The following is an 11,063-nucleotide window of genomic DNA, read 5'->3' as shown; positions in this document are numbered from 1 at the left end:
AAAATAATTTCACTAGGATGTTTATTTCACAGATGTATTCTGCCTTAAAATCATAGAAAATAGAAGGGAAACAAAAGAAAAACACACACGTATAGTAAATTTCAATCAAGATATTCTTAGAGTAATCTGAATTATTACATTTTCAAGAGTGAAATACTGTGATTTATTTATTGAATAAAAGTGATATTCTCTCACAGTGTGAAAGGATACCAAAGTGATATTCTCTTACAGTGTGAAAGGATATCAAAGTAAGTAAAAAATAATTTCTGGCCTGTATTAAGATAGAGATTATAGTAACTAAACCATCTTAACAGAGACTAAAACTGCTTATTTCTTCGCAAATATGTTGCTAAAATCAATGTTACAATTTTCCAGTCTCACAACTGCTAAGTTATGATGTCTCAACCGCTCAACTATGATGTCACAGCCTTTGACACTGTGTTAAGAAAAGACAGAGGCAAAGGGAAAATCAAAGAAAATATAATAAACAGAAAATTCAATGTTTTGTAGTTGGATATGGAATTTATTTCACTTGTGAGACAGGATTTTTTTAAAAAATATTTTCACTCATGCTTCGCACTCGTAAAAATATCAAAAAATCCTGTCCCACTCGTGAAATAAATTCTACATCCAACTACAAAACATTGAATATCCTCTATGTATCTTGTGGGAAAAAAATAATACATCATATTAATTTGAACGGGGGGGGGGGGGGCTCACTTTTTATATAATAATATATAATGAGGAATATGTAAAACCTAATTCCTTCAAGGAAAGAAATAGACAAAGAAGGCGGTTTGGGCTTTTGAAAGAAAGAAAAAACAGAATAATTTATAGTGGCTCATAGTGAAAGTGTTTTCGAGTATTTTTGTCATCAAAATTAAAGCGTTGTTTAATGCGGAATAGGGCATTTAAGTACACGGAGATTATCGTGACACTTGTATTGAAGGAAAACTATCTAGTTATTTGGTTTTACGATGTGCACAAAGACATTTGAAAATGTCATTATATAGGAATAAAACTAGCTCTATACGTGCTTGACTTTATTTATAAAGTACAGAAGGAGTTCAATTTGTGGAAATTTCAGTGCATTAAATAAAGAGTGAATATGGTTTGCAAAATGAATGCGACAATGCTCATTGGGGATGTACCGTATATACAGTTACAGAACACGGTAAACGGACGTATTTTAGCGCTGATCGTATTTTAGCTCCTTTTACGCTAATACATGATTTAAACCAATATTTATCGTTTTCAACACTCAAGTGCGCTAATTTCTGACTGCGCTAATCAGTTCAAGAGGAAGATGGTGGTAAATTTTGAGTGAGCTAATTTATGAACATTTACAGTGACTAGTTTGTATGTCTGTTTTTATGTATGTTTTAAACTTACTTTTAAAACATGATCCTCAAATGTTAACTTTCCCAGGATAGATTACAGTCAGATGTACGCTTTTTGAAAATTTTAAAGTATGTGATTTTTTGATTGATATAAGAAAAGCTGCTCTTTAAAAAACGCGCATTTGATATATTCAACCTGCGCTCTAAAAAAAAAAACAAAACAAAAAAAAAAACAAGAAAACAGAAGCGCGGGGAGTATGAATCTAGAAGCAATGATTTTGTGATGTGCTTACTTTCTCATTTATAAACATCTTTAAATATATGTACTATACACTAAAAAAATACTGGATTTAGAACTAAATAAATTTATTTAGACACGTATCTTTAAGTGAAAAGGTATTGGGATAATTTCATTTGGGAATAAAATCGTTTTATGAGGATAGGCAAAAATTAAAGTGACAAACATTTTTGAATTCGTATTTATACGTATGCATCATGGTAAAAAAAATATATATTGACAGATATTTGCTTTTCTCGAGTTAAGTATGTTGTTATATTTTTTGTTTTTCACAAAATCCTATTCCATGGTTCTATTGGAGCAGAAATTTTGTTTTCCAGAAACCATTACATCTGTTGAAAATCGTATGGAAGTCCAGACTTCAAGAATATACGACATAGGAATCATATTTCATGCCGTATACCGATTTTTATTTAAAAATTAAATATATAAGTATACGACTACGTGTACTTATTTTCAATTAAAAATCAGTAAACGACACATATGCAATCCACCTACCTGGTATATGGAAACATGTTATATACCTCGAAAATCACGAAATACAGAACTGAACATATTGCAACAGTTAATACCTCAGGAGTCTTTCAAATAGTTTTATTGTCTTGTTTTACATAATTTCTTTGTAAATGCCTTAACACGACTATCTAAATTCTGAAATGTCAGTTTTTCTTTTGCCTTTAATCTTTTCAAGGATTCGACTTTTTTGTCGGGTACGGGTGGTTCGTTATCCTCTTTATATGTGAACATAGTTTTTAAAGTCCGATATGATTTCGATTTGTGTTCATCTTCATTTGGTGTATCGGAGCCCTTCTTAGTACAAAACTGTCCTTCAGAATCACTAGGCCTAGTTTGAGATATTCCCGTCATAGGACGATTGAGAGACAGTATATTTATGGTCAATCTATTCGCCGTTGGAGAACTCTCCCCTTTTGGCCCCGGGTTCCGTGAAAAGTGACTGGTGTTTGGTCGAGTCTGAAGACCATGCGGTAACTTTCTCGTAGACCGTTGAAATGCCGACTGGGACCTCCCTTGTTTGATATTATTTGACAGAACTGGATATTTTTGTTTTCCTTGTCTTGTTGGAGGTCGTGAACGTTGCCTATCGTTCTCAAATGGTTGGGTGTAAATGTTCCTTTTGCTTTTGGGTCTTTTTTCAATGATCTGATTTCCTGGTCCAAATTCCAAAACACAATTGTTGGGAACTCTGTCCAGAATATCGGCCACTGAATGGACTTTGGTGAAAGGAAAGTGACGTCGTTTTTCGTGGTCTTTATGAAATTCCTCTCCATCAAAGTCAATAGATTTTATAGTTAATGTTTTCTCAAGTTCGTGAATCATATCCAGTTCACGGTCGTATTTAAAGTGGTTACGTTTGCTGAGATGGGCAGCTTTGGCGATCCTTTCCAACATCAAACGATTCTCTAAATGGTTCGCTGCACGGACTGGTCTACTGAATTCTTTGTATAAAAACTTTGGTTGATTGGATTGGCGCATATATTCCTTTCCACGCAATTCATCATTAAGTTGCTTTACTATTTCTCCCATCTTTATCGAAAGAAAATAAACACTGAATTAAAAACAAAAGTTTCCAGGTCACAGACAATGTAAGATCATGGAAATCAATCATTTACCATTAGATTGTGGAAAAGGAGCAAGGCCGTATGTAATAACAATGAAAACAGAAATATTTACGTTTAAGATAACCTTAATAAAGGCTTTTACTTATTACGTTTTGGTGTTCTAGAGAAGCAGAAGTTTAAATTTCCCAATGTTAACAATAGCGTAGAAAAACAATTATATTTAATCCTTTGCCTTCTTAATAGAGAGATACACAACATAAGTAATATTTTAAAAAGAATTGACAGTTTATTGATAAATACTGTTTTCTTCCAGGAGATTTAGCCTTAGTTTTTCTATTCTAAGTTACTTTTTAAGTCTGCCTGCCCGTCGACATCTATCATAATTGTTTGTTAGCTTTTTTATGCTCATGTTATTTTAAAGTTTTGCAATTTAAGAAATTCAAAACTATCTGAAACTCATCTCCAGAAGCATGGGATTTTGTTAAAGAAAAGTTTGGCACAGGGTAACGTTCACTTAACAGAATTCAAGTTTGTTGTATGAACGAGTGTATTCTTTTCAAGAGGAAATGGGGGTGGGGGTACTGAAAACTAAAACCGACATAATTTATGTGAAAAGTTCCTTATGTATACTGCAGAAAGTTGTTCAAATCATGGCTTTAATTGAAAGAACAGAAACGAATTTATCAGGCGGCAGTAAATACACAAATTTATAATATAGCTACCACCAAGTAAATTCAAAATTTATTCAATTTCTATACTGTTTTCATCTCTAGAGTCTATAAACCAACAGCCGAACGGTCATTCTACAATTTATAATTTTCAACCTGCAAAGAACCCCCCCCCCATTTATGAGCTTAATTTTTTTAAATACGTTTCACAAAGAAAAATATACTTGTGTATGTATATCCTTCAAAATATTATACGTAACCCCCCCCCCCCCATTATACAAGAAAATCTGAGCCGTCTCCAAATTTTCCAATTTTCTTCAACGCCTAAGCCATAAATGCGGTTACCACGATATATTAAAATTCATAAGCTTCCACGATTATGGAACATCCCCCATCTGTACAATTAAAGATATCAAGGTACTATTCCTGATTGAACTGTAACTAATATCTATTTAATTACCAGACAGCTCTGTTTTTGTTGAGATTATAGAAGATTATACAGATGCTTAGTGTGTCAATAAATTTTATTAAATTTCTAAAACTTCTCAATCCAAACTAATTTTATAGTATTATTTGACAAATTCCAGGGCACACGAAATGCAATATATCTTTTATCATCTTGAGAAACTCAGGATTATGGATCAACATTATGTACACGTAATACACGAAAACATAGAAACGACGGGATTCGATGAAGGAGGTAAATGTCCAATCAATATTGATTTCCGTTATTAAATAGAAAGTGGTCGAAAATTGTCAAGTACAGTTGAAAAAGAAAAGTTTTTTTTGTGTGTGTGGAAACCTATTTTGAAAGAAATCACGAGGCTCATGGGCCTCAACGCTCACTGAGTCGCCTTGTCCTCGATGTTCTTTAAAAGATTTTTTCTCTCTATTCCCATGTTAAACTTTTCACCTATTGCGACTGTAACCTTTCCAAAGGTACTGACTTTCCAAAACTTTTAAACTCCACTACATGCTGAGGTTGTTTTATATCAATATACATGATCAATTATGCCATACTATTCTTCAGAATATTTTTAAATATTTTCTCTATATCCTTCTAAGTTTTATTTTGACCCCATCGTAACCCTAAGGGTCATGATTTGAACAAACTGCACGTAGAAATGAATCCAATAATCAAGCTGGCGACTTTCTATGCTCAAAAGCTTTCAAAACCTTATAACCTGAACATTCATTCGAAAAATAATGACCAGACATCAAAAGCAAGAACAACATTATGTATCCTTGACTGCTATATCTTTTCAAGTTGCAAGTTTCTTCTTTACAAATTCATGCTCATCTCTGAGATTGTTACACTTTCAATCGGTGTGGTGACCTTGACCTTGTTCAAATGACTTTAAATCAAGGCCAGAATACGTCTTCTAGTCATGAGAGACTTTTCTTCAAATAAAAAAAAACCCTCCCTGGCTTGAAGTTACGATAATTTTTATTTTAATGTTGGAGACAGATTTAAAACAACATCCCTTCTCCCGACTGCGTAAAAAAACTACAAATGATAATTTTAAAGGAATTAATTATATCTACGCAGTTGTGAAAGGTTCAGGCAAATGGAACTAATACCGTAAATGAAGGAGCATTTTGGAAACAAAAAGCCAGATGCTGGACAGACAGACGGACGACCAATAATATAGATTTGAAAGCCCTTCATTTTTTTTCGACCAGTGCGAACAATAAAAATATTTGACAAGGTTCGCTGCTCTATATTAATCAAGATAAATCGTTTTGTTATACATGTATAGATACATACTTATAACAGTAAAACATAAAGCTCATAATAAACCGTTACATTTTTCTGTCTTAAAACGCCTCCTCTCAAAAAAGAATTTTAAAAAATGTAGACAATTGCTTAACTTGGGAAATATGTCAGTAACACAGATTTATCTAGTATACATATTGGTTAATATCATAGACAGCTACTTTACCTTCTGGCATCAAAAAGGCGCTGACATACTGCTCCAGTGTATAAGATATACTAAGCCCAATGTCCTTTGTTCCGTGTACAATACACCACACTGAAGACATGCAAACTTCTGACGGTTTGTTTGATTTAGTGCAAGTTGGTAAACCTAATTTAAACAACGGATGATTATCTGTACAAAAGGAATATTCGTTTACATAGGATCTAAATTTCTCAAGACACTAGTAAGTGCGCGAGAGATTTAAAATTATAAAAGAAGGGAATTTGTTTATTTTGTCAATTTACACTTTACACTTCTTTGTGGACGTCTATACAATGTACAGCGTTTTAAAATACTGTGATGCCACCTTAATAAGTGCATGATTAATGAACATTTTTTAAACAAATTATTGCATGCAAACACTAAACATGGCCGAAGGAACGGGGGGCATGCCCCCCAATAATTTTGCCGATATATAGATTACTATAGAAAACATAGCTACTATATGCTTGTACCCCCTCAATAAAAACGTCTGACTTTTTTCTTTTGGCTTGTCAAGGAAAGGAATTTTTGGTAGTTGATAGTGCCCCCAACTGAAAATGTATGGCTGTGCCCCCCCCCCCCAACTGAAATTGCTTCCTTCCTTCCGGGCCTGCTAAAATTTGTGTTTATCCTCTTTACTTGTTTTGCACTGTCTTTTATATGGTAGAGGAAATGTCTATGAAAAGCCAAGAACTGCCCAGCCTGGAATAATACGGCTTTTTAAGATTTTTTTGCTAAAGACGGCAAAGCTTTTTGAATAAGCTATACTTGTATAGTGTAGATGCATTGTCCATAGCAGGCATGCGCGGATCTAGAAGGGGGGGGGGGGTCGGGGGTCCGTACCTCCTCCCCCCCCCCCCTGGAATTTGCAGTTATTAAAAGTATAATCTGAAGCAAATAAAAAATGACTTTGGAACCCCCCCCCCCTAGAAAACGTGGACCTCAGGTAATGTCTATAAAAAGCCAAGAACTGCCCAGCCTGGAATAATACGGCCTTTTAAGTTTTTTTTGTTGAAGACGGCAAAGCTTTTTGAATAAGCTATACTTGTATAGTGTAGATGCATTGTCCATAGCAGGCATGCGCGGATCTAGAAGGGGGGGGGGTCGGGGATCTAGACCCCCCCCTTGGAATTTCCAGTTATTAAAAGTATATTCTGAAGCAAATAAAAAATGACTTTGGAACCCCCTAGAAAACATGGACCTCAGGTAATGTCTATAAAAAGCCAAGAACTGTCCAGCCTGAAATAATACGACCTTTTAAGTTTTTTTTGTTGAAGACGGCAAAGCTTTTTGAATAAGCTATACTTGTATAGTGTAGATGCATTGTCCATAGCAGGCATGCGCGGATCTAGAAGGGGGGGGGGTCGGGGATCTAGACCCCCCTTGGAATTTCCAGTTATTAAAAGTATATTCTGAAGCAAATAAAAAATGACTTTGGAACCCCCTAGAAAACATGGACCTCAGGTAATGTCTATAAAAAGCCAAGAACTGTCCAGCTGGAATAATACGACCTTTTATGTTTTTTTTGCTAAAGACGGCAAAGCTTTTTGAATAAGCTATACTTGTATAGTATAGATGCATTGTCCATAGCAGGCATGCGGGGATCTAGAGGAGGGTGGGGGGTGGGTCGGGGATCCGGACCCCCCCCCCCGAATTTGCAGTTATTAAAAGTATATTCTGAAGCAAATAAAAATGACTTTGGAACCCCCCTAGAAAACGTGGACCTCACCATCACAACCACAATAGAAGTTTTTCACGTTTTTTTTTTTTTTTTTTTTTTTGTTCGTATTTTGTTTTTTGCTAGTCAAGGAATTTTTGGTTGGATTTTTTTTTTGACTGGGATGGACACCCCCCCCCCCCCCCCCGAAATGATTCCTGGATCCGCGCCTGGCAGGGCTATCTTAACGGGACTAATAAATCTTTGCATGATTTAAACATTGCATCAAGAACAAATAAATAAATAAATAAATAAATAAATAAATAAATAAATAAATAAATAAATAAATAAAATAAAATAAAATAAATAAATAAATAAATAAATAAATAAATAAATAAATAAATAAATAAATAAAAAAGACTTCTACACCATAAGTTATCTACTTGAATTTTCAAAGGGCATATATAAACTGCTCAAATAGTCATAAACAAACTTTTATCTCACCTACACAGATTAATGAACCAGATATCAGCCTCGGGGACCTTGTCCAAATGACCTTGGATCAGGGTCATGGCATATTAATTTGTCATTTGCAACCTTTGTGTCAAAGAGAATGTTACGTTTTCAGTACAAAGAATTTCTGGGCCCGTTTTACAAAAGAACTTAGGTTTAAGTTTGTGTTTGTGTGTGTGTGTTTTTTTGGTTTTGTTTTGTTTATTTGTTTGTTTTTTGCCGGTCAAGAAATTTTCTGGGCTTGATACATTTAGAATTTATGGTCCCTTGTTTTTTTTTAGCTCACCTGAGCTGAAAGCTCAAGTGAGCTTTTCTGATCACATTTTGTCCGGCGTCCGTCTGTCCGTCTGTCTATCCGTCCGTCTGTCTGTCTGTAAACTTTTCACATTTTCGACTTCTTCTCAAGAACCACTGGGCCAATTTCAACCAAACTTGGCACAAAGTATCCTTGGGTAAAGGGGATACAAGTTTGTTCAAATGAAGGGCCACGCCCTCTTTCAGGGGGAGATAATAAGGAATTAGTGAAAAAATAATGGCACCATTTAAAAATCTTCTTCTCAAGAACCACAGAGCCAGGAAAGATGAAACTCATGTGGAAGCATCCTCAGCTAGTGTAGATTCAAATTTGTTCAAACCATGACCCCCGGGGGTAGGGCGGGGCCACAATGGAGGATCAAATTTTTACATAGAAATATATAGGAAAAATCTTTTAAAATCTTCTTCTCAAGAACAGCAAAGCCATGATGAGTCATATTTATATGGAAGCATCCTCAGGTAGTGTAGATTCAAGTTTGTTCAAACCATGACCCCCGGGGGTAGGGTGGGGCCACAATGGAGGATCAAATTTTTACATAGAAATATATAGGAAAAATCTTTAAAAATCTTCTTCTCAAGAACAGCAAAGCCATGATGAGTCATATTTATATGGAAGCATCCTCAGATAGTGTAGATTCAAATTTGTTCAGATCATGACCCCGGGGGGTAGGGTGGGGCCAAAATGGAGGATCAAAGTTTTACACAGAAATATATAGGAAAAATCTTTAAAAATCTTCCTAAGAGTCATATTTATATGGAAGCATCCTCAGGTAGTGTAGATTCAAGTTTGTTCAAACCATGACCCCCGGGGTTAGGGCGGGGCCGCAATGGACTATCAAAGTTTTACATAGAAATATATAGGAAAAACCTTCTTCTCAGGAACGGCAAAGCCCAGATTTGTCATATTTATACGGAAGCATCCTCAGGTAGTGTAGATTCAAATTTATTCAAATCTTGACCCCCGGGGTAGGGCGGGGCCACAATGGAGGATCAAAGTTTTACATAGAAATGTATAGGAAAAATTTAAAAAATCTTCTTCTCAGGAACAGCAAAGCCCTGATTGACCATATTTATTTGGAAGCATCCTCAGGTAGTGTAGATTCTATTTTGTTCAAATCATGACTCCCGTGGATAGGGTGGGCCACAATGGAGGATCAAAGTCTTAAATAGAAATATATAGGAAAATATCTTCTTCTGAAGAACTGCAAACCATGATTAGTCATTTTGATTCAATTTTGTTCAAATGATGACCCCCAGGGGTAGGGTGGGGCCCAATGGGGGATTGAAAGTTTTACATAAGAACATATAGAAAAAATATTTCTTCTCAAGTTCAGAAAAGCTATGTTTAGTCATATTGATACGGAAGCATCCTCAGGTAGTGTTGATTCAAGTTTGTTCAAATGATGACCCCTGGGATAGGGAGGAGCCACAATGGGGGATCAAATTTTTACAAAGGAATATATGGGAATTTTTTTTAAAAAAACTTCTCAAGTACAACAAAGCCATTTGTTATATTGACATGGAAGCATCATCAGGTTGTTTAGAATTCATGCCCCCCCCCCCCCCCCGTAATCTTTTCAATACTGAACTGATTTGTGCTTTTGCCTAGCCAATGTGCTCAGGTGAGCGATGTGGCCCATGGGCCTCTTGTTTTGTTTTTGTTTGTTTTTTTTTCTGCTTGTTAAGAAATTTTTGGGTTGGAAATTTATTGTCTGGGGTGGAACCCCCCCCCCCCCCCCCGAAAAAATCCTTGATCCGCGCCTGTCGCTGAATCTGTTTTATGACGTTTTTCTGATTTGGATACTTTCTTTGCACCGTCCTTATAAATGGGGTATAATGACCTGATGCCATGATAATATGAAAACCTATAATAAAAGCAAGTTTTCATTATATTTGTCCCGGGCCGGGAATCCGAATCTTGAATAACATTCATAGTAAACTTTGATACTTGACCGGAACACTTTGTACCAGACAGAGACATACTGAAGTTTCAGCGTTTCGATCATTACATTGTGACGTAGAACAAAATCCCAATTTTTTCTTATATAAGACTAATGTCTTCTTTTTTACGTTAAAGATCAAATGTAATGTGGAAAAGTACTTTGAAACACCCTGTACTTTATGGTCTCTGTATCTTCAGTTCTGCAACTTTTAAATCAACTCGATAGTCCTGTCTAGTTGAAACAATAACGTTCCGTATACGAATTTACTACATTTTCAACAGTGAAATACTGTGATTTATTTATTGAATAAAAGTGATATTCTCTCACAGTGTGAAAGGATACCAAAATGATATTCTCTCACAGTGTGAAAGGAAATCAAAGTAAGTAAAAATTAATTTCTGGCCTGTCATAAGATAGAGATATTAACTAAGCATCTTGATAGAGCTAAAACTGCAAATTTCTTCCCAAATATGTAGCTAAAATTCATGCTATGTAATGTTTTAAATCACATAACTGCAGCGCTAGGCTATGACGTCTCAACCGCTTAACTATGACGTCAAGCCTATGACGGTGTTAAGAAAAGACAGAGGCAAAGGGAAAATCAAAGAAAATGTAATAAACAGAAAATTCAATGTTTTGTAGATGAATATGGAATTTATTTCACTCGTGAGACAGAATTTTTTTATATTTTCACTCGTGCTTCGCACTCGTGAAAATATCAAAAAATCCTGTCCCACTCGTGAAATAAATTCCATATTCATCTACAAAACATTGAATATCCTCTATAT

The 11,063-nt window shown here is 35.2% G+C and overlaps 1 protein-coding gene across 1 annotated transcript; it reads right to left on the bottom strand.

Moving 5' to 3' along the window:
* Positions 1 to 2,232: 2,232 nt before the first annotated feature.
* Positions 2,233 to 5,931, bottom strand: LOC133204745 (uncharacterized). Its single transcript, XM_061340486.1, has 2 exons — positions 5,830 to 5,931; positions 2,233 to 3,183 (listed from the first exon to the last, which is right to left on the bottom strand). The coding sequence occupies exon 2, from the start codon at positions 3,181 to 3,183 to the stop codon at positions 2,233 to 2,235; it is 951 nt and encodes a 316-aa protein (XP_061196470.1). The 5' UTR covers positions 5,830 to 5,931.
* Positions 5,932 to 11,063: the final 5,132 nt, after the last annotated feature.

This window comes from Saccostrea echinata, unplaced genomic scaffold (assembly GCF_033153115.1).
Source record: "Saccostrea echinata isolate AGI-Se365-2 ecotype Australia unplaced genomic scaffold, CSIRO_AGI_Sech_v1 ptg000054l, whole genome shotgun sequence".
NCBI lineage: Eukaryota > Metazoa > Mollusca > Bivalvia > Ostreida > Ostreidae > Saccostrea > Saccostrea echinata.
This window is presented reverse-complemented; position numbering and strand designations above follow the sequence as displayed.